The sequence below is a fragment of the Neophocaena asiaeorientalis genome, unplaced genomic scaffold (genome assembly GCF_003031525.2).
Source record: "Neophocaena asiaeorientalis asiaeorientalis breed wild unplaced genomic scaffold, Neophocaena_asiaeorientalis_V1.1 scaffold226, whole genome shotgun sequence".
NCBI lineage: Eukaryota > Metazoa > Chordata > Mammalia > Artiodactyla > Phocoenidae > Neophocaena > Neophocaena asiaeorientalis.
This window is the reverse complement of record NW_020173037.1, coordinates 351,384-375,035: the sequence shown is the minus strand read 5'-3', so window position 1 is coordinate 375,035 and position 23,652 is coordinate 351,384. Positions and strand designations below refer to the sequence as shown.

Below are 23,652 nucleotides of genomic sequence, written 5' to 3'. Positions count from 1 at the left end.
AAGTAACACAGTGTTTCCACCTGTCCCCACACTGCCTTTTGCCTGTGAAGCATTATTGAAAACAAGCTTTTCAAATTCAATTCAAACCCATCGTCATTTGAGAAGATACTTTTTGGCACTTACTGTGGATTTTGTCTGTGTCTGCATACTGGAAATGGTTTAAAAGAAAAAAAAAAGCGTGGCAGTGTTTAATGACAGAAGCAGACAGGCTGTCTTCAACAAGTAGCTTGTGGCCATTTTGCTTCTTTAGTGATTTACGTGCTTTAAACAAGTTGCACGTGGTGCTGTCCTGCTGCGAGGGGTCCCGCCCAGGGTCAGGCGTGTGGGACCTTATGCCTGCGTCGTCAGCTCATCTTGTTCCTGTGTGTGAAGTGGGACGTTTATTGCATCTGGTGGTTCTGCTCCTGAACTTTTGCACAGGAGATAGCCATGGTTCTTGAGGCGTGATGAAGAATGGATAATGGCGTGTGGAAATCCTAGACCCAGAGTAGCAGGAGTTCAGTGCTAATATTAAATATGATTAAAGTCACGTTTATTTTCCCTGGCTCTTCACTACTTTTCAGTGAATTCCTGGTGATGTTTGCCTCTGAAATCAGCAACCCTGGACATCTTCCTAATGCTGATTTCTCTTTCCCTACTTGTTAGTGACCCCCGGGCACCAGCGTCTGAGTATAGAGACTGGCTGAGGAGGATGTCGGGAAGGTGTGACCCTGGGGCCTACGCGCTCATGTTCAAGTATGTGTTGCGCCGACCAGTTCATTCTTCTCAGAGTTGCGTATTCACTTTTGTTTCTTAGCAAGTGTTGCCTCAGATCATCAAAATCTAGCTGTTGTCTGATATTCGAGCTTCAATATAACAAAGAGGTTTAAATTTCAAGTCATGAGAAGTTCTAATCGGACATTTCCTATTATTAAATCATAGGGGAGCTAGTCGCACTGAAACAGTCACATCTTTTAGAAAAAGAGAAAGTAAAGTGCCGGCTGATCTCTTAAAGTAAGAGTATTCCCGACTTTGCTCACGGGGGCTGGGGGCGGGGGCAGAGGGCAGAGGGCAGAGGCCACGCGACTGTCGCCCTGCAGGCGGGCCTTCCTGAAGATGAGCACCGGCCCCGAGGCCTTCCTGGCTCTCCGCGACCACTTTGCCAGCTCCCACGCACTCCTGTGCATCAGCCACTGGGTCTTGGGCATCGGAGACAGGCACCTGAACAACCTCATGGTGAGCTTGGAGACGGGCGGCGCGATCGGGATCGACTTTGGACATGCTTTCGGATCAGCCACCCAGGTGAGCGTGCCCTTCTCCGCTCTGGGCTGGAGTTGCCCTTGGGCTTTGCGACCGCTCTGCATGCGGTCGGTTTGCATGGTCGTTGACGTTGTCATTCTTGTGGAAAGGGAAAATCTCAGCTGTGTTTCAGCCTTGTGCAGACAGGTTGTAGAAGGTGTGCCGATAGATTAGATAATCGGAGCTAAGAGAAACGTGCTCCTGTAAAAAGGTAGGAGGTTCTGTGAAGCCCCGTCATGGACACATCCCGCGTGGATGTGAAGCGCACCCTCCCTGACATCAAGCTCCAAGTCTCCTTCTCCGTGGGCACAGTGACTTCACATCCGTGTGGCAGGAGCTGGTGTGCTCCCCACGCGTGAGCGACAGCCGTGGAAGGGCCCTCCCCCGCATCCACTGCTTCTCACACGTCCTCTTCTCTGTAGTTTCTGCCGGTCCCTGAGCTGATGCCTTTCCGTCTGACTCGCCAGTTTATCACCCTGATGCTACCACTGAAAGAAACGGGGCTCGTGGGCAGCACCATGGTGTGTGCGCTGAGGGCTTTCCGCTCGCGCCCCGACCTGCTCACCACCGCCATGGACGTGTTTGTGAAGGAGCCGTCCTTTGACTGGAAGGTGCGGTGGTCTCTTCGCGCTTTGTGCCTTTGTTACAGCGTGCCTGTGATTGACCCACATCTCCTGTTACCTGGTGGGAATGTGTCATGTTGTGTTTATTACTAAAATACTTACTGTTTTGTACAGCACTTTCTCAGAATGAACACTTGGGATCATTTGGCTTGGCTTGAAAATCAGATGAGACGTTCCTTTTATTTGGAGGAAACTGACTTGAGAGTATTTTTAACCCTTTGGTGATGGTGGGTTTGGTTTCTCTGAGAAAAGCTTTAGTTTAAAATCTGTTCTACACAAAGTCTTCCTTGATCATAAAGACAGATAGTGCTTTCTTAAATCTCAAGGGTTCTTCACAATACTGCCCCCAAAAGGGAGCATAGCAAAGGCACCCTCCACAGGGAGGGATACTTTAAGCCTAAGGGTAAGACCCTCACGGTCGTGGTCACTGTTATTTGTGCTGCCGTGAGAGTTTGCATGAAAAGCTGCGGCGCCCTCCCCAGTTAGAGATTCTGTTTCTTTTAAGATCGTTACTTGGTGAATCTGTGTGAATGTGATCATGTATACTGTTAAGCAGAGAAAAAAAAATCATGTTCCTTTCCTTTAGAATTTTGAACAGAAAATGCTAAGAAAAGGAGGATCATGGATTCAAGAAATAAATGTAACTGAAAAAAACTGGTATCCCCGGCAGAAGATACATCATGCCAAGAGAAAGTTAGCAGGTGCCAATCCAGCAGTTATTACCTGGTAAGACGTTATTTGTGTAAGAAGCAAACACACACCAACACGCTGGCGTTTCCGGAAGAATCAATGAACACCGTATGTTTATCCTCGGCCTGTGGTGTCGGCACTGACAGACGGAGGGCCACGGCCTGAGGAGGCCGGCCTCTCCACTGCCCTGCAAGGTCCTAACTCTGGAGCCCTTTCCAGTCTGCCTGGGGTCCCTGCACCGCATTCCTAGACTGTTGCATGAATACCTTTACCTGCCCGAGGAGATTTAGGTTTTAAACTTACTCTTGTCCTTTTTCAGGACGAATGGGACCCTGGCGGCACAGCCCCGAGGTGCGGAGAGCACAGCGGCGGCTCATTAACAAGTGTGCAAATCGGGTTACCTTTAACATAGCTTTCCCATTTTTCTGGTTGAGGTCTAAAACAAACAGGAATTTGTAGAAATGATTCACAAGAAGGAAAAAAAGTTGGACTTTCCCATTTAATTAACAATAAAAGGCTGTCTGCGGTCAGTTGTTTTTTGACAAAGGTGCCAAGACCATTTGGTGGTCTTTCCAACAAATGGCAAAGGAATGAAGGCGGAACCTCCACCTCCCACCACATACAAAGTTAATTCAAAGTGGATCAAAGACCTAACTGTAAGAGCTAAAACTGTAAAATACTTAGGAAGAAACACGGGTAAATCTTTAGGACCTGGGATTTGGCAGTGACAGTTTGGCACTCTTAAGTATAACAGTAAAAGCACAAACAAGAAAAGGAAAAAACAGATAAATTCATCAAAATTGAAAACTTTAGTGCTTACCATCAGGAAAGTAAAAATACAGCCCACAGAATGGGAGAAAACATTTGAAAGTCATACAGCTGCTAAGGGACTTGTGTACAGAATACATAAAAAACTCTTACCGCTGAATAATAAAAAGACCACTCAATTAAAAAATGACCACAGTACCTGAACGGACATTGCTGTAAAGAAGACACACAAATGGCCAACAAGCACATGGGAAGATGCTGGGCATCATTAGTCATCAGATAAATGCAGTGGGATTCCACTTCACACCCACTAGAATTGTTGGAATCAAAAAATGGAACATAGCGAGTTGTTGTGAGGGCTGGAGAAGTCGGAGCCCTCGGTGTTTCTGCTGGGAAGGTAAAATGCTACAGCCACTGTGGGGAGGTGTGGCAGTTCCTCAAAGAGTTAAACGTGGGGTACCATAGGACCCTGCGTTCCATTCTGGGTACTAACCCAAGCGAAGTAAAAGTGAGTCCACACAGACACGTGAAGACAGGCGTTCCCAGCATCCATCATGTTCTGGTTTCCTGCAGATCGAATCTCTTGGCTTTAAGGTTATGAGCAACAAAATATTCTGCGTGGTGAGGGGGAATGTCTGGTTTGGACAGGAAAAATCATGCGTGGTTTGTGTCTTCATGTTTGTTTCATCTTTTTTCCAGTGATGAGTTACTTCTGGGCCATGAGAAGGTGCCTGCCTTTGAGCATTACATCGCTGTAGCGCAAGGAAGCAGAGATCACAACGTCCGTGCCCAGGAGCCAGGCAGTGGACTTTCAGAAGAGGCCCAGGTGAAGTGCTTGATTGACCAGGCGACAGACCCCAACATCCTTGGCAGAACTTGGGAAGGGTGGGAGCCCTGGATGTGAGGTCCTGGGGATTCAGCAGAGAAAGGGCATGCGTGTGGAGAGAGTGTCCTAAACTTTGATCCAAGCAGTCAGTGGGCTCATCGTCCCGAAGCACCAGAGTTGTATCCCGAGTTGAATCCAGGTCCTGATGAAGAAGTGAATGCTGGCATGGGTGAATGACTAGGCCATAATCATAGACCAGGTTAGGGTTAAAATGGATGCAGAAGGGCAGACTCGTGCAGAGCACGGAATCAAGACCGTAGCAGATCGCGAGTGCTGTGAGCGGACCAAGAGCTGTGGTAGTTCATTGTGTACGTGAGCGTTCTGCGACCTGCCTCGCGGCGCCATGGAAATCACACCCAGAAGACGTCGTCCCGGAGACTCTGTGAGAGTCATGTTAGCAATAAGGTCAGGCTTATTATATTTAGAAATGATTGTATTTGACATTTTAGGATATTTTTGTAGGTTTTTCCCTTTCACATTTTTCTCTTCTAGTTTTGACATTTTATGACAGAACTGTTCTCTGGAAGGGAAAGTGTTTAGGAGAGGGAAAAACCTTGGTCTCAGCACTCACTTTTGCTACTCTGATCACAACGGGAAGGTGGATGAAAGAGCTTTGCATCCCAGACTCAGGAAAGCTTCAGAAATTCCAAGTATGAAAGTAGGGATAGCACTAAGCATTCGGGTTCTAGGAAAATAAAAGAAATCCCTGTTTGAAATGAATCCTTATTTGGAGATAAAACATGCGTTCTAGAGCAGCCAGACCAAGTTACAGAAGCAGCTTCCTCTGCACTCGAAGGGCCTCTGTCCCCACCCGGAGCCGATTTCAGGTGGGCTTTGAGCTTTTTGTTACTGTTTTTTCAAACATGTCTAGTTAGAAACTCTTGTATGATTTTGGGAAATAGTAAATCTTAAGACTAAGGAACATTAAAAGTTTTTTTCCCAAAGCAGTGTATAGCTTTTATGCAGTTTCACAAGCAAACATTTCATCTTATAATTATTTCATTGTATTACTTGACAAACTTATTCTGATAGATACAGGTTGAATGCATTATGGCATTAATAAGAAACGTTTATGGGGACTTCCCCAGTGGTCCAGTGGTTCGGACTCTGTGCTTGCACTGCAGGGGGCTTGGGTTCGATCCCTGGTCGGGGAACTGAGACGTCCAGCATGCTGCACAGCGTGGCTGAAACATTTAAAGAAAAAAAACAAAAAAATTCTAAGTTCCCTTAGGACGGGACGCCTACACACAGCTTCCAATCGACAAAATAAAATCGTGGGGAAAGAGTAAAGATGTAAACTGTAAACACTTTCTAAAATAAAAATTATTTCATCAACTTGCAAGAATGTTCGAAGTGCTGTTGATCAATGACCAGTAACTTCCGCTAAGATAGGCGTTTGTGAACTTTGAAATATTGTCTGTATGTTAAAGTGACAGCACAGCTGTGGGGTTTGTACTTATTCTCTTTGAACATCATGAAATTGAAGAGTTTAAGGACTGGCTTTTCAAAAAAGCAAAGGCCATTGGAATTTTGATCAGGATTGCACTGAATCTGTGGATGGCTTTAGGTGGTTTTGCTATTTAACAATATTAAGGCTCCCAGTCCATGAACACAGTGTCTTTCCTTTTATTTGTCTTTAATTTCTTTCAGCAGTGTTTTGTCATTTTTACTGGTTTTTGATGTTTCTACTTTTCAGTTTCCTTGTTTAAATTTATTCTTAGTATTCTTTTGGATGCGGCTGTATATTTGTAGATACTGTGTATTTACAGAGTTTCCCAATTTCCTTTTTGGATTGTCATTGCTGGTGTAGAGGAACACAGCTGCCTTTGTGTGGTGATCTTTTCTCTTGAAACTTTGCTGGATTAATTTATTAGCTCTAGTACTTATTTTGTGTTATCTTTGGGACTTTTTGTATACAGGATCATGTTGTCTGTGATAGAGATGGTTTTACTTCTGCTTTTCCAATTTGAATATTTTTTCTTTTTTCTTGCCTGATTGCTCTGGCTAGAACATCCAGTACAGTGTTGAATAGCAGTGGTGAAAGAGGGCATCCTTGTCTTGTTTCTGATCTCAGGGGAACGTTTTCATCTTTCACCAGTGAGTGTGATGTCATCTGTGGGTTTTCAGCAATGTCCTTTGTCGTGCTGAAGAAGTTCCCTTCTAGTCTTAGTTTGCTGTGTGTTTTTATCGTGAAATGGTGTTGAATTCTGTCAAATACTTTTTTTGCATGCTGAGATGAACCTGTGTTTTTTCTCCTTTGTTAAAGTTGTATATTACAACATTCGATACTAGATTTTCTTTTTAATTTAATTTTTGGCCACGTTGGGTCTTCGTTGCTGCACGCGGGCTTTTCTCTGGTTGTGGCAAGCAGGGGCTACTCTTTGTTGCGGAGCACGGGCTCTAGGCGCATGGGCTCAGTAGTTGTGGCTCGTGGGCTCTAAAGCGCAGGCTCAGTAGTTGTGGCGCAGTGGCTTGGTTGCTCCGTGGCATGTGGGATCTTTCCAGGCCAGGGCTCGAACCCGCATCCCCTGCATTGGCAGGCAGATTCTTAACCACTGCGCCACCAGGGAAGCCCGATGCTAGATGTTGAGTCACCCTTGCAGTGCTGGGACAAATCCCACCTGGCCATGGTGAGAAATCCTTTTACTCTGAGGTTGGATTCCATTTCCTCGTATTTTGTTGAGGATCTTTGCATCAGTGCCCATAAGGGTTATTAGTCTATAATTCTCTTATGGAGCCTCTCTGTCTGGCTTTGGTATCAGGGTAATGCTGGGTTCATAGAACGAGTTCGGGAGTGTTCCCTTCTCTGATGTTTTCTGGAAGAGTTTGAGAAGGACTGGTGTTAATTCTTCTTTCAGGGTTTGGTACAATTCACCAGTAAAGCCATCCTTTTCTTTTGGGGAGGTTTTTTCTATTACTGATGAAGTCTCTTGTTGCAGATCTCTTCAGATTTTCTATGACTTGAGTCAGTTTTGGTAATTTATGTTTCTAGGAACTTTTGATAAGTTGGCATTTTTATTTCTGTAAGGTTGGGATCTTCCTGGACCGGGGCACGAACCCGTGTCCCCTGCATCAGCAGGCGGACTCTCAACCACTGCGCCACCCCCCACTTTCATTTTTGATATTAGAACTAATGAGTTTTTTTTTCTTTTTTTTCTGAATCAGTCTGGAAAGAGGTGTGTCAATTTTGTTGAGCTCTTCAAGGCACCAGTGTTTGGTTTTGTTGCATCTCTTTTTCTGTGCTCTGTTTTATCTGTGCTTCTAATCTTGACTATTTTCTCAGTTTACTGGCATTGAGTGGAGTTTGCTCTTCCTTTCCTTAGTTCCTAAAAGTGTAGCATTAGGTTACTCATTTGCAATCTTTCTTTTTTAATGTAGGCACTGAAGTGTGGTGAAATGAAATTTATATTTTAAGGCAGGACAAGAAAGATTGAAGAATTCTTCTTGTGTGTGTGTCCGGGTCTCCTCCGTGCCCCCTCACGTGCGGTGTGCGTCGCACTGTACATTAACCAGAGCTCCTCAAAGGCGGAGCGGCCGCTCAGCCACAAAGATCACTGTTTCCTTTCCTTCTGATGCTAGCAGTGTAACTTCTTGAAAGAATAGCACTCTTTCCCAGCTCTGCTGGGGTCACGGTGACATGCTGCTCCTTTGTACGTGCTTACCTGGACTGTGTGTTGTGGTGACGTTTCTATAAAATACCAGTAGTCATTGTTATATACACGATCCTTCGTCTCAAAAATGTCTGACTGTGCCTTGGACTTCTAAACAGGTGGAACAGTTCTCCGAATCCTCAGTTTGGCTTGAATAAAATGCCCTTTTTTCTTTCTTCATTTGATTGTTAATTGAATTTTTGTCAACAAGTCTGACCATGGTTTTTGCTACATTCCTTAAATTTTGGTATGCTGTGTTTTTGTTTTCCTTTGTCTCAAAGTGTTTTCTAATTTTCCTCGTGATTTCATTTTTGATTTGGTTAAGACTACGTTGTTTAATTTCCACATATTTGGAATCTTTCACTTTTCCTTCTTTATGGATCTCTAGCTTTATTGCATTTGGTTAGAGAAGATATTTTGTAAGATTTTAATCTTTTTTAATTTATGGAGACTTGTTTGGTGGCCTAACATGTGGTCTATCCTGGAGAATGTTCCAGTGCACTGAGAGGAGTGTGCTCTGTGGTCGTGGGTGGAGTGTTCTGTGCCTGTCTGTTAGGTCTGGCTGGTATGTGGGGTTCAGGTCCTCTGTTTCCTTATTCTTCTGTCTAGATGTTCTGTGTGCCCATTATTGAAATTGGGGTGTTGAGGTCTTCAGCTGTTAATGTAGGTCTGTTTCTCCCTTCAGTTCTGTCAAGCTTTGCTTCCTGTATTTGGGTGGGGGTGGGCCCTGCTGTCTGGTGCGTGTATCTTTATAATTGTGATGTCTTTTTGATGGATTGACTTTATCAGTATATAATGCCCCTTTTTGGTCTCCTGTAACAAGTTGTGACTTAAGAGTCTATTTCCTGATACTAGTAGCCATGCCAGCTTTCTTTTTTTGTTTTGTTTTCATTTTATTTTATTATTTTTTTAAACATCTTTATTAGAGTATAATTGCTTTACAACGGTGTGTTTGTTAGTTTCTGCGGTATAACAAAGTGAATCAGCTATATACATATCATGCCAGCTTTCTACTGGTTATTAATGCATGGAAAACATGTTTCCATACTTTCGGTCTGTTTGTGACTTTGGCTCTAAAATGAGTCGCTTGTAGATAGTGTATAATTGGCTTATGCTTTTATAATCCATGTTGCCAGTACGGTATCTGGTGAATTTAATCTGCTTAAATATAAAGCAACTTCTAAATTAGGGAGTACCCATTTCTATCTTATTTCCATTTGTTTTCTACGAGTTTCATCTTTTCCCCCCAATTTCTTCCCAAACTGTTTCCTTTTGTGTTTGATTTGGTTTTGCTAATGTATCATTTCAATTCCCACCTTGTTTCCTTTTCTGTGTGTTTTTAAGTTTTTTCTTAGTGGTTATTCTGATGACTATAATTAACATGCTGAATTGATAACAATATAGTTTGAATTGATACTGGTTCCAACAGCTTCGCAAAAACCCTGCTCCTGTACAGCTCGGTCCTCTCTCGCGCTTGATGCTGTTGCTGTTGCCATCACAAGTGACATCGTAGAATACTGTATCCCCATTAACATTACATTTATAACTAGTTTTATGCACTTGTCTTTTAAATCATATAAATAAAAAGAGGAGTAACATACCAAGATTTATTTATATAGTTACCGAGATTTCCTTAAACACCCAGCACCAAAAAGATCTCCTCCCGCACTTTGCAGGTTGGTTTTGGGGTGCTCCTTCAGTGCTCAGCCGGGCTGCCTGCGACTCCACTCCAGCTTTCACCTTGGAGCCCAAGGAGTGGTGTAAGTCTCAGTGTTGTCAGTTCTCTCCTGAGCTCGTGTCGGGGTTTGGCGTGCAAATGCACTAGGCAGCCCTTTGAAGCCCTTGTTCCCCCAAGGACCCTCCTCCATAGCCTCCTCCCATCTAGGTTGCTGGTTCTGTCTGCTGCTTGCCCCATCTGCCCACAGATAGCATGGATAGTCTTTAAATGCTTTTGATTCGTGCCTCCTGGAAGTGGCTGGAGCTGAAAGAGCAAAGCAAAGGGAAGGCTCTGTGCCGGCCCCTCAGGTCACTACCAGACAGGTCAAATGCACAACAACAGCTTTAGAAGAGCAAGGTCCCTATGGCCACCCCGCCCCTTGTGCCCAGAACTGGCAACCCAGACCAGGAGCATGGTCACCGCCGACAGCTGGGAGCTGGGGTGGCAGGCAAGTACAGAACAGTGCTACAGCACTCACCAAGTTTTCCCAGCATCTTGCCCCTGGTTTCTGTGAGTATCTGATTTGAATCCAGCATTCCAAGGACGCTGATTCTGCCGTTATTTTGCCAGCTTGTTGGTAGCTTCAGTGGAGGCACTGACCCTCAGAGGCCCTACTCTGCCGTCCTCCGTGACATGCTCAGATGATCTTCTTTGACTCGCGGTTGTCAGGAACTTCTAGAGTTCCTGTGTGTAACTACTATTTGCAGACCTGTGGGCAAGGCACAGACGTGCATTGTATGAGAGGCCAACCACGAGGACTTTAAAGCTGAGACTTTAAAGGTGATGTTTGTATATGAAGATCCGCAGTGTACAGTGAGAGAAACAGCACCCCAAGGGCGCTAGGAAAAGGCTGCCTGTGCCCAGGCCCAGAGGGTCAGGAGTTCTCTCTGGAATAACGCACTAAAACAGCACTGCTTGATACCCACTTAGTGCAGTGATGGAAGTGTTCTAAATCTGTTCAGTACGGCAGCCACATGCGGCCATCAAGCCCTTTAGAGGTGGCTAATGTGACTGACACCTGGACTTAAATTATAAGTTACTTAAATTATAGTTGATTCTTGCTCTTCACATCAGTGACGTTCTGGAACATCAGCACAGACACTGAACTGGTGAATACTGCACCAGTGCTCCAGGGGGAAATAATTTAGATTATTGGGGGCCTCTGGTCACAGTAGTTTCATTGACTGACCAGTATGTAACCTTGTTTTATGTGTGTTACTTATTGTCGTGCTATGTATTACATCCCTAGGACTGACTGACTTTATAACTGGAAGTTTGTACCTTTTGACCACTCACCCATTTTGCCCATCCCTTGATCCCCACCTCTGACAACCACAAATCTGTGTTTGTTTGACCTATGAGTTTGTTTTGTTTCGTTTTACATGCCACATATAACTGAGGTCATACGGTTGTCTTTCCACGTCTGACTTATTTCGCTTAGTGTAATGCCCTCAAGGTCCATCCGTGTTGTCGCAAACGCCAAGATTTCCTTTTCTATAGCTGAATAATATTCGTACACACACACAGTTTGCCCTGCTATCCGAAAGTAGAGCGTTCCTGTGAAAACTTTCCTAAGCAAAATGGTATAAAGAGAAGAGCATCCCCCGCTTTTCTGAAGTTCAAATTATGCCACTTTTACAGAAGTCCTACATTAGTACCTGTTTTCACTAACCAAAAGAAATCCAAAGAAGATTTTCGCCTTTATGAAAAAAGCCATTACCGTACTGATGGAAGTCTTTTGTAAAAGCAAAGTGGTATAATGCAAACTTTTGGAAAGCAGGGAGTACCTGTACCACTTTTTCTTTATCCATTTGTCCATTAATGGGATATTCCATGTGTTGGCTATTGTAAGTAATGCTACGATAAACACGGGGGTGTGTACGTCTTTTCAAGTTAATGTTTTATTTTCTTTTAATAAATACCCAGAATTGAATTGCTGGATCGTTTGGTAGTTCTGTTTTTAGTTATTTGAGGACGCTCCGTATTGTTTTCTACAGTGGCTGCACCAATTTACATTCCCACCAGCAGTGCACAAGGGTTCCTTCTGCCCACTTTAAACTGTACTGTTTGTTCTTCTGCTGTTGAATTGTATGAGTTCTTTACATATTTCGGATGTTAGCCCCTGATCAAATATATAATTTGCAAATAATTTCTCCCATTTGGTAGGTTGCCTCTTTTTTTGTTGATGGTTTCCTTTGCTGTGCAGAAGCTTTTTAGTTTAATGTAGTTCCACTTGTTTATTTTTGCTTTTGTCGCCAAATCCAAGACTGCTGTCAGGGAGCTTACCACCTACGTTTTCTTCTAAGTGTTTTACGGTTTTAGGTCTTAATATTTGAGTATTCAATCTACTTCAAGTTAATTTTTGTGAGTGGCGTAAGATAGGTGTCCAGTTTCATTTTTCTTATGTGTTTGTTAACTTTTCTCAACACTGTTTGTTGAGAGGACTTTCCTTTTCCCATTGGACATTCTTGGCTCCCTTATCAAATATTAGTTGACCATATATGTGGGGGGTTAATTCTGAGGTCACTATTCTGTTCCACTGGTCTGTGTGTCTCTTTTTATGCCAGTCCCATAGTGTTTTACTTACTATTGCTTTCTAGTATACTTTGAAATCAGGAAGTGTGATACATCTGGTTTTGTTTTTCTTTCTCATGACTGCTTTCACTATTTGGGGTCTTTTGTGGTTTCATACAAATTTTAGGATCTTTTCCTTTTTCTGTGAAAAATGCCATTGAGGTTTGTATAGAGATTGCACTGAATGAATGGACGGCTTTGGGTAGCATGAAAGTTCTAACGACATGAACTCTTCCAACTGATGAATGAACACAGGATGTCCCTCCACTTGTTCGTGTCTTCTTCGGTTTCTTTCAGCAAAGTTATAATTTTCATTTTCATTGTACGTCTTTCATTCACTTCCTTGGTTAAATTTATGCCTAGGCATTTTATTGGTTTTGATGTTTCATTCTCAGTGTATAGAAATGAAGCTTATTTCTATGTATTGATTTTTATATCTTGCAAATTTACTGAATTCATTTATTATATCAGTAGGTTCTAAAGTTGAGGCTGTGGGATTTTTAATAGATAAGATTGTATCATCTGCAAACAGTGATGATTTTGCTGTTCTCTTTCAGATTTGGATAGCTTTTCTTGGTCTTGCTTGATTCCTCTAGCTAGGACTGCTAGTACTGCGTTGAACAGTTTGTGAGAGTGAATACCCTTGTCTTGTTACTGATCTTAGAGTGAAGGCTTTAATTTTTTTTTTATGCATTGAGCATCATTTTAGCTGTGGGTTTATTGCATATGGCTTTTACTAGGTTGAGGTATTTTCATTCTACCCCAATATGCTGAAGCTTTTTCCGTTATAAAATGATGCTGTATTTGTTAAGTGCATCGTCTACAGCTGTTGAGGTGATCGTGTGACTGTTCCCCTCCATTCTGTTAATGTGGTTTTATCACATTTATTGATTTGTGTACGTTGAACCAGCCCTGTATCCTAGGGAAAGATCTCATGGGATAAATCTCACTTGATCATGGTTTATAATCCTTTTAATAAGTTCTTGAATTTGGTTTGCTAATATTTTGTTGAGGAATTTGGCATCTGTGTTCATCAGGAATATTAGTCTAGAGTTCTCTTTTCTTGAAGTGTCCTTATCTGGCTATGGTATCAGAGCAACGCTGGGCCTCGTAGAATGTGTTTGGAAGTGCTCCCCGCTCTTCAGTTTTTCAGGAGCGTTTGAGAATGGTAGGTGGTAATTCTTCACTAAACGTTTGGTAGAATTCTCCAATGAAACCATCTGGTCCTGGTGTTTTCTGTATTGGGAGATTTCTGATTACTCATACAAGCTCCTTACTCATTATTGGCTTGTTCAGACTTTTTCTTTCTGGTTCAGTCTTGATAAGTTGAATCAATCTAGGAACTTACCCATTTCTTCTAGGTTGTCCAATTTGTTGGTGTATACTTGTTTTTAGTAGTCCCTTATGATCCTGTGCATTTCTTTAGTGTCCATTTGAATTTCTTCTCTTACATTTCTGATTTTGAGCCTTCTCCCTTTTTTTCTTAGTTTCACTAAGGATTTGTCAATTTTATCTTTTTGGAAAACCAGCCCTTATTGATCTTTTACTCATTTCTATTTCTTTTATTTTGGCTGTGATCTTTATTATTTCCTTCCTTCTGCTAACTTTGCTCTTAATTTATTCTTCTTTTTCTAGTTCTTTAAGGTATAAAGTTGTACTGTTTGTTTGTGATCTTAAAATATTAATATATGCATTTTTAACTAACCCTCCCTCACTGAACTGCTTTGGCAGTGCCCCGTAGGTTTGGGTATGCTGTGTTTCCATTTTCATTTGTTTTGAGATAACCTTTGTTCAGGAGTGTGTTGTTTAGTTTCTACATATTTCTAGATTTTTCAGCTTTTCTCATGTTTTCGATTTCTAGTTTCATACCATGGTGGTCAGAAAACATACTTCATATGATTTCAGTCATCTTAGGTTTTCTAAGACTTGTTTTATGCCCTGTCACATGATCTGTCCTTGAGAGGGTACCATGTGCCATTGATAAGAATGTATCCTGCTGCTGTTGGATGGAATGTTCTATAGGTATCTATATATCTATCTATCTATTAGGTCCATTTGGCTTAAAGTTTGGTTCAAGTCCATCATTTCCTTGTTGAATTTCTTTCTGGGTTATCTATATCCTTTGTTCAAAGTGTGGCACTGAGGTCTCCTATGATTATTGTATTATTGTCTGGCTTCCCTTCACTTCTGTTAGTATTTGCCTAACATATTCAGGTCCTTCCATGCTGGGTGCATACATACTTTATACTGATGACTGTTATATCTACTTGATGGATTGATCTCTTTACAGCATTTACAATGATGACCTTCTTTGACTCTTGTTACCATTTTTGTCATAAAGTGTTTTGTCTGATAAGAGTATAGATACCCTTGTTTTCTTTTGGTTTCCACTTGCACAGAATACTTACTCCTGTCCTGTCACTTTGAGTCTACGTGCGTCCTGAAGGCTCAAGTGGGTCTCTTGTAGGCAGCATATAGTTGAGTCCTTTTAAAAATAAATACATCCAGCCACTTGGTGCCTTTTGATTGGTGAGTTCAGCCCATCTGCATTTAGAGTATTTGTTGATATGTGAGGACTTAACTCCTGCCACCTTAACATTTGCTTTCTGGTTGATTTGTATTTCTGTTGCTTATCTCCTGGCGCCCCGCGCACCGCCCCGCCCCCACCCCCTGCCCATCTCTGCCTACCTTTGTAAATTTGTTATTCTCTGTGGTGGTATATTGTTTCCCCTTTCTTTCTTTGTCTGTCTTTTGTGGTTACCATGGGGCTTACATAAAACATCTCAGAGGCAGAACAGTACATTAGGCTGATACTAGTGACTCGAATCAAGATGCTGAACTAGGAGGACACAGAGCTCCCCTCCCCTCATGAACACATCAAAAATGCATCTGCATGTGGAACAGCTGTCAGTCACTGAAAACTGGCTGGAGACTGGCAGAAAGACTCCTGTGCAACCCAAGTCTGTAAGAAAGATCCACGTGATTCTTCAGGTGGGAAGGGAAGAGACGTGGTCAGGTGAAGACCTGTGCCCGTGGGAGGGGACTCAGAGGAAAAGGGAGATTTACTCGGGCAGACACCCTCCCTGGGGAGTGAGAAGTTGGAGCCACATACTGGGTGCCCAGCCCTGGGGTCCAACAACAGGAAGACGAGTCTCCTTGGCTGGTTGGAAGGCTGTGGGAAGCCTGGAACTCTGCTGGTACGGACTGCATGGATTCTTACTGGCTCCCAAAGCTGGGCAGAGACGGCAGATTGAAACTGCACTGCTGGCTGACTGGTTTCCTGTGACCAACCCAGTGTGCACCCCAGCCTGAACCAAGCTAACACTCCAGTAGCATCTGCCTTGTGTTGCAGCTCCACAGTGGAGTGAGAGCTGCCATGACCAAGGAAGAAGCCTGGCCAACAAACTGCTGTGGTGGCTCAAACCCTAAGTGGCATCTGAGCAGGGAAGGGGCAGCCATTACTGGCAATTGCACAAGGCGGCACATCAGACGCAGACCAGATCTCTGACGGCAGCCAGACCACACACCCGATGCCCTGGCCCTTGCCAACCGCCCCCCCCCCCGCCGCCACACACCAGCCCCGCTTGGTCCACACTGGTCCCGTCCGGGACTGAGGGTACCAGTACTGGGAGGGGAAAGAGCACTCAGTGGGAGCTGAGCCAGCGCAGGCCTCATCCCACCCCTGGCTCCGGCTCCAGCTCCTCTGTCTCAAGCCCCACCACCTACCAAGCTGACAGCTGCTAAGCACACGCTGAGAGAGTACGTGGCTTAGGTTCCAGTCAAATTCAGCTCCCCCACCAAAGCCACTGGACACACACAAACTGTACCAGGGGCGCTTCCCACATAAAGACACCTCTTCGAGACCGCCACAGGTAACCGTTTCGCCTGATTTAATAGAGACAGAGAAAGATGAGCAAAATGAGCAGAGGAGTTTATCTCAGTTGAAAGGAAGAGCAAGAAGTCAATGCATCAAGAACAAGAACGCTAACAGAGATTGGTTCAAGGTGGCAGAGTAGAAGGACGCACGCGCACCCACTCTCACGAGAGCACCGGAATCACAACTAACTGCTGAACAGTCATCGACAGGAAGACGCTGGAACTCCCCAAAAAAGACACCCCACATCCAAAGACAAAGGAGAAGCCGCAATGAGATGGTAGGAGGGGCGCTATCATGATAAAATGAAATCCCATAACTGCTGGGTGGGTGACTCACAAACTGGAGAAAACTTAACTACAGAAGTTGACCCACTGGAGTGAAGGTTCTGAGCCCCACATCAGGCTTCCCAACCTGGGGGTCCAGCACCAGGATTTCCCAGAGAATCAGACTTTGAAGGTCCGTGGAATTTGATTGCAGGACTTCAACAGGACCGGGGGAAACAGAGACTCCACTTCTTGGAGGGTACACACAAACAGTGTGCGCATCGGGACCCAGGGGAAGGAGCAGTGACCCCAGGGGAGACTGAACCACACCTACCTGCTAGTGTTGGAGGGTCTCCTGCAGAGGCGGGGGGTGGCTGTGGCTCACCGTGGGGACAAGGACACTGGCGGCAGAAGTTCTGGGAAGTACTCCTTGGCGTGAGCCCTCCCAGAGTCCGCCATTAGCCCCACCAGAGAGCCTGTAGGCTCCAGTGCTGGGTCACCTCAGGCCAAACAACCAAAAAAAGGGAGGGAACCCAGCCCCACCCATCAGCAGACAGGGGGATTAAAGTTTTACTGAGCTCTGCTCACCAGGGCAACACCCAGCTCTACCCACCACCAGTTCCTCCCATCAGGAAGCTTGCATAAGCCTCTTAGAGAGCCTCATCCACCGGAGGGCAGACAGCAGAAGCAAGAAGAACTACAATCCTGCAGCCTGTGGAACAAAAACCACATTCACAGAAAGACAGACAAAATGAAAAGGCAGAGGGCTATGTACCAGATGAAGGAACAAGCTAAAACCCCAGAAAAACAACGAAATGAAGTGGAGATAGGCATCCTTCCAGAAAAAGAATTCAGAATAATGACAGTAAAGGTGATCCAGGACCTCAGAAAAAGAATGGAGGCAAAGATGGAGGAGATGCAAGAAATGTTTAACAAAGACCTAGAAGAATTAAAGAACAAAGAGGAACAATACAATAACAGAAATGAAAAATACACTAGAAGGAATCAATAGCAGGATAACTGAGGCAGAAGAAAGGCTAAGTGACCTGGAAGACAGAATGGTGGAAATCACTGCTGCAGAACAGAAAAGAGAAAAAAGAATGAGAAGAAATGACAGCCTGAGAAACCTCTAGGACAATATTAAATGTACCAATATTCGCATTTTAGGGGTCCCAGAGGAGGAGGGGAGAGAGAGAGGGGGAGAGGGGGAGAGGGAGAGGGAGAGGGATTTGAAGAGATTATAGTCAAAAACTTCCCTAACTTGGGAAAGGAAACAGCCACCCAAGTCCAGGAAGCGCAGAGAGTCCCAGGTAGGACAAACCCAAAGAAAAACATGCTGAGACATACAGTAATCAGATTGACAAGAATTAAAGAAAAATTATTAAAAGCAACAAGGGGAAAATGACAAATAACATACAAGGGGAGTCCCATAAGATTACCCCCTGATTTCTCAGCAGAAACTCTACAAGCCAGAAGGGAGTGGCAGGATACATTTAAAGTGACGAAAGGGAAGAATCTACAACCAAGATTACTCTACTCAGCAAGGATTTCATTCAAACTTGACGGAGAAATCAGAAGCTTTACAAACAAGCAAAAGCTAAAATAATTCAGCACCACCAAACCAGCTCCACAACAAATGCTAAAGGAACTTCTCTAGGTGGGAAACACAAGAGCAGAAAAGGACCTACAAAAACAAACTCAAAACAATGAAGAAAATGGTAATAGGAACATACGTATTGATAATTACCTTAAGTGTGAATGGATTAATTGCTCCAACCAAAAGACACAGGCTCGCTGAATGGATACAAAAACAAGACCCGTATATATGCTGTCTACAGGAGGCCCACTTCAGACCTAGAGATACATACAGACAAAGTGAGGGGATGGAAAAAGATATTCCAGGCAAACGCACATCAAAAGAAAGCTGGAGTAGCTATCCTCATATCAGATAAAATACACTTCAAAATAAAGAATGTTACAAGAGACAAGGAAGGACACTACATAATGATCAAGGGATCAATCCAAGAAGAAAACATAACAATTATATATGCACCCAACATAGGAGCACCTCAATATACAACGCAAATGCTAACAGCTATAAAAGAGGAAATCGACAGTAACACAGTAATAGTGGGTGACTTTAACACCTCACTTACACCAGTGGACAGAAAATTAATAAGGAAACACAAGCTTTAAATGACACAACAGACCAGATAGATTTAATTGATATTTATAGGGCATTCTATCCAAAAACAGCAGAAAATTCACTTTCTTCTCAAGTGCACAAGGAACATTCTCCAGGATAGATCATATCTTGGGCCACAAATCAAGCCTCGGTAAACTTAAGAAAATTGAAATCGTATCAAGCATCTTTTCTGACCACAGCGCTATGAGATTAGAAATCAATTACAGGGGAAAAAAACCATAAAAAACACAAACACATGGAGGCTGAACAATACATTACTAAATAACCAAGAGATCACTGAAGAAATCAGAGGAAATCAAAAAATACCTAGAGACAAATGACAATGAAAACATGACAACCCAAAACCTATGGGATGCAACAACAGCAGTTCTAAGAGGGAAGTTTATAGCTATACAAGCCTACCTCAAGAAACAAGAAAAATCTCAAATAAATAATTGAACGTTACACCTAAAGGAACTACAGAAAGAACAAACAAAACCCAAAGTTAGCAGAAGTAAAGAAATCATAAAGATCAGAGCAGAAATAAATGAAATAGAAACAAAGAAAACAGTAGGAAAGATCAATAAAACTAAAAGCTGGTACTTTGAGAAGATAAACAAAAGTGATAAACCATCAGGCAGACTCATCAAGAAAAAGAGAGAGAGGACTCAAATCAATAAAATTAGAAATGAAAAAGGAGACGTTACAACAGACACCGCAGAAATACAAAGCATCCTAAGAGACTACTACAAGCAACTCTATGCCGATAAAATGGACAACCTGGAAGAAATGGACAAATCCTTGGGAAGGTATAACCTTCCAAGACTGGACCATAGAAAATATGAACAGACCAATCACAAGTAATGAAGCTGAAACTCTGATTAAAGATCTTCCAGCAAACAAAAGTCCAGGTACCAGATGGCTTCACAGGTGAATTCTATCAAACATTTAGAGAAGAGCTAACACCCAACTTTCTCAAACTCTTCCAAAAAATTGCCTAGGGAGGAACACTCCCAAACTCATTCTACGAGGCCACCATCACCCCGATAACAAAGCCAGATAAAGATACTACAAGAAAAGAAAATTACAGGCCAATATCACTGATGAATATAGATGCAAAAATCCTCAACAAAATACTAGCAAACAGAATCCAACAGCACATTAAAAGGATCATACACCATGATCAAGTGGGGTTTATTCCAGGGATGCAGGGATTCCTCAATATACTCAATCAATGGGACAAACCACATTATCAAACTGAAGAATAAAAACCGTACGATCATCTCAGTAGATGCAGACAAAGCTTGTTTTTTACAGAACTACAACAAAAAAATCTTAAAATCTGTATGGAGACACAAGAGACCCCAAGTAGCCAAAGCAATCTTGAGGGGAAAAAATGGAGCTGGAAGAATAAGACTCCCTAACTTCATACTATACTACAAAGCTACAGTAATCAAGACAATATGGTACTGGCACAAAAACAGAAATACAGATCAATAGCACAGGATAGAAAGCCCAGAGATAAGCCCACACACCTATGGTCAACTAATCTATGACGAAGGAGACAAGGATATACAATGGAGAAAAGACAGCCTCTTGTATAAGTGGTGCTTGGAAAACTGGACAGCCACATGTAAAAGAATGAAATTAGAACACTCTCTAACACCATACACAAAAATCAACTCAAAGTGGATTAGAGACCTAAATATAAGACCGGACGCTATAAAACTCTTAGAGGAAAACATAGAACTCTCTGACATAAATCACAGCAAGATCTTTTTTGACTCACCTCTGAAAGTAATGGATATAAAACCAAAAATAAACAAGTGGGACCTAATGAAACTTAAAATCTTTTCCACAGCAAAGGAAACTCTAAAGAAGAGAAAAAGACAGCCCTACCGAATGGGAGAAAATATCTGCAGACGAATCAACGGACAAAGCATTAACCTCCAAAATATATACACAACTCATGAAGCTCAATATTAAAAAAAAGAAAAAAACCCCCAATCCAAAAATGGGCAGAAGACCTAAATAGACATTTCTCCAAAGAAGACATACAGATGGCCAAGAGGCACATGAAAAGCTGCTCAACACCACTAATTATTAGAGAAATGCAAATCAAAGCTACAGTGAGGTATCACCTCACACCGGTTAGAATGGGCACCATCAGAAAATCTACAGACAATAAATGCTGGAGAGGATGCGGAGAAAAGGGAGCCCTCCTGCACTGCTGGTGGGAATGTAAATTGATACAGCCACTATGGAGAACAGCATGGAGGTTCCTTAGAAAACTAAAAGTAGAACTACCATACGACCCAGCAATCCCACTACTGGGCATATACCCTGAGAAAACCATAATTCAAAAAGACACAGGCACCCCAATGTTCACTGCAGCACTATTTACAATAGCCAGGTCACGGAAGCAACCTAACTGCTCATCGACGGCAAATGGATTAGGAAGATGTGGTACATATATACAATGGAATATTACTCAGCCCTGAAAAGGAACGAAATTGGGTCATTTGTAGAGATGTGGATGGACCTAGAGACTGTCATACAGAGTGAAGTCAGAAAAAGCAAAACAAATACTGTATATGAAAGCATATATGTGGAATCTAGAAAAATGGTATAGGTGAACCGGTTTACAGGGCAGAAATAGAGACACAGATGTAGAGAACGTATGGACACCAAGGGGGGAAAGCGGGGTGGGTGTGGTGGTCGGATGAACTGGGAGATTGGGATGGACATGTATACACTGATGTGTGTATAAAACAGATAACCAACAAAAAAGAGAATGCTAACAAAGGAAAAAGAAGAGATGAACACAGAATTTTAACAAGAAACTAGAAAATTATTTTTTAAAATGAGAAATTAATAATTCAGTAACTAAAAGGAAAAACGGAATAAACAGCAGATTAGGTGATACAGAAGAATGCATAAGTGAGCTGGAAGATGGAAATAACCCAATCAGAACAACAAAAAGAAAAACCCAAAAGGGAATTTCGGATAACATCAAGTGTTTCCAACATTCACATTATACAGGTCACACCCCTGAAGGAGGAGCAAGAGATAGAAGGGGGTCAAAAATGCGCTTAATAAAATTATGGCTGAAAACTTCACAAGCCTGAGAAATGAAACATAATCAGTTATGGGAAGCACAGTGTGTGTCAATTAAGATGAACACAAATAGATTAATGCCAAGACATATCACAATTGAAATGGAATAAGTTAAAGAGAGATCTAAAGGCAGCAATAGAAAAAGAGGCACATACAAGGGAACCACCATAAGGTTATTAGCTGATTTTTCTGCAGAAACTGCGGCCAGAAGGGAACGGCATGATACATTTAAAGTGCTGAAAGGGAAAAACCTGCAACCTAGGATACTCTACCCAGCGACACTGTCATTGAGAACAGAAGGAGAGATAAAGCACTTCCCAGAGAAGCAGAAACTAAAAAAGTTCACCCATACTAAGCAACCCTAAAAGAAATGTTAAAGGGTCTTCTCTAAGTGGGAAAGAAAAGGCTATATAACAAGAGTAAGTATCTATAGGAAAGGAAAAATCCCACTAGTGAAGGCACATATATATTTACAGGCTGAGGATCAATCACTTAAATAAGCTAGTACAAAGATTAAAAGACAAAAACTTGTAAAATCAAGTATCAGTAAAGAGATAAAAATGAAGATGTAAAATATGGCATCAAAAACACAAAGTGTTGGGACTTCCTGGTGGTCCAGTGGTAAAGAATCCGCTTACAAATGCAGGAGATGCGGGTTTGATCCCTGGTCAGGGATTTAAGATCCCACATGCCGCTGTGCGACTAAGCCCGCATGCCACAACTACTGAGCTTGCACACCTCACCTGGAGCCCACATGCCACAAACTACAGAACCCACGTGCTCTGGGGCCCGCACGTCACAACTACAGAGCCAATGCAGCCTGCAGCCGGCACGCCACGACTAGAGAGAGAAAACCTGCACGCTGCAAGTAGAGAGAAGCCCATGCACCACACAAAAGACCCCACATGCCTCAATGAAGATCCCATGTGCCGCAACTAAGACCTGACACAGCCAAAAATAAAAATATAATAAATAAATAATCTTAAAAAAAAAGTGTGGGGGAAGGATGTAGATGTGGATGTTTTGGAATGCGTATGAACTTTAAAAGGACTACCTGTTTAAAATAATTACAGTTACAGGTCATCATATATGAACCCCATGGAAACTACAAACCAAAAAACTACAGTAGAGGGACTGGCCGAGATGGCAGAGTACGAAGACCCTGACTGAGCTCACCTCCTCTCAGGAGCACTCCAGAATCACAGCTATCTGCAGAGCCACCAACAATGAAGAAGAATGGAAGCTACCAAAAAAGATCTTCTACAGCTAAAGACAAAGATGGAACCACAATGAGATGGATGGATAGGAGGGACGGACTCAGGAGTACAATCAAATCCCACACACCTGGGTGGGCAACCCACAGACTGGAGAATAATTATATTACAGAGGTTCCCCCACAGGAGTGAGAGTTCTGGGCCCTACAGCAGGCTCCCCAGCCCAGGGGTCCTGCACTAGGAAGACAAGCCCCCAGAGCATTTTGGCTTTGAAGACCAGAGGGGCTTAATTTTGGGAGCCCCACAGGACTGGGGAAAACAGAGACTTCATTCTTAAAGGGCACACATGAAATCTCACACATACCAGGAACCAGGGCAAAAGCAGTAATTGGATAGGACCCTGGGTCAGACCAATCTGCCGGTCTTGGAGAGTCTCCTGGAGAGGTGGGGGGTGTATGTGGCTCACCATGGGACACAGACACTGGTGGCAGACATTTGGGAACATTCTACCTTGTGAATTGCTGCTGCTGGTTGCCATCTTGGCTCATCAGCACCAAGACCTGGCCCCAACAGCCTGTAGGCTCCAGTGCTGGGACACCTCAGGCCAAACAACTAACTGGGTGGGCACGTAGCCCCACCCATCAGCAGACAGGTTGCCTGAAGACTTCCTGAGCCCACAGCCATGCCTAACCATGGCCCTGCCCACCAGAGGGCCAAGACCCAGCTCCACCACCAGCAGGCAGGCACTAGGCCTTCTCTCCAGGAAGCCTGCACCAGCCTCTTGACCAGCCTTATCCACCACGGGGCAGA

General features: G+C 43.3%; 1 protein-coding gene across 3 annotated transcripts in view; it reads left to right on the top strand.

The window, feature by feature from the left end:
* PRKDC (protein kinase, DNA-activated, catalytic subunit) overlaps positions 1-5,590 on the top strand; it is a 149,612-nt gene extending 144,022 nt beyond the window's left edge. For all 3 annotated transcript variants that reach the window (XM_024742667.1, XM_024742668.1, XM_024742666.1), the window contains exons 81-86: positions 646-735; positions 922-993; positions 1,080-1,281; positions 1,701-1,889; positions 2,488-2,627; positions 4,059-5,590. In XM_024742667.1, coding sequence (XP_024598435.1) covers positions 646-735; positions 922-993; positions 1,080-1,281; positions 1,701-1,889; positions 2,488-2,627; positions 4,059-4,263 — 898 coding nt within the window. In that variant the 3' untranslated portion in view covers positions 4,264-5,590. The remainder of the gene's footprint in view (positions 1-645; positions 736-921; positions 994-1,079; positions 1,282-1,700; positions 1,890-2,487; positions 2,628-4,058) is intronic.
* Positions 5,591-23,652: the final 18,062 nt, after the last annotated feature.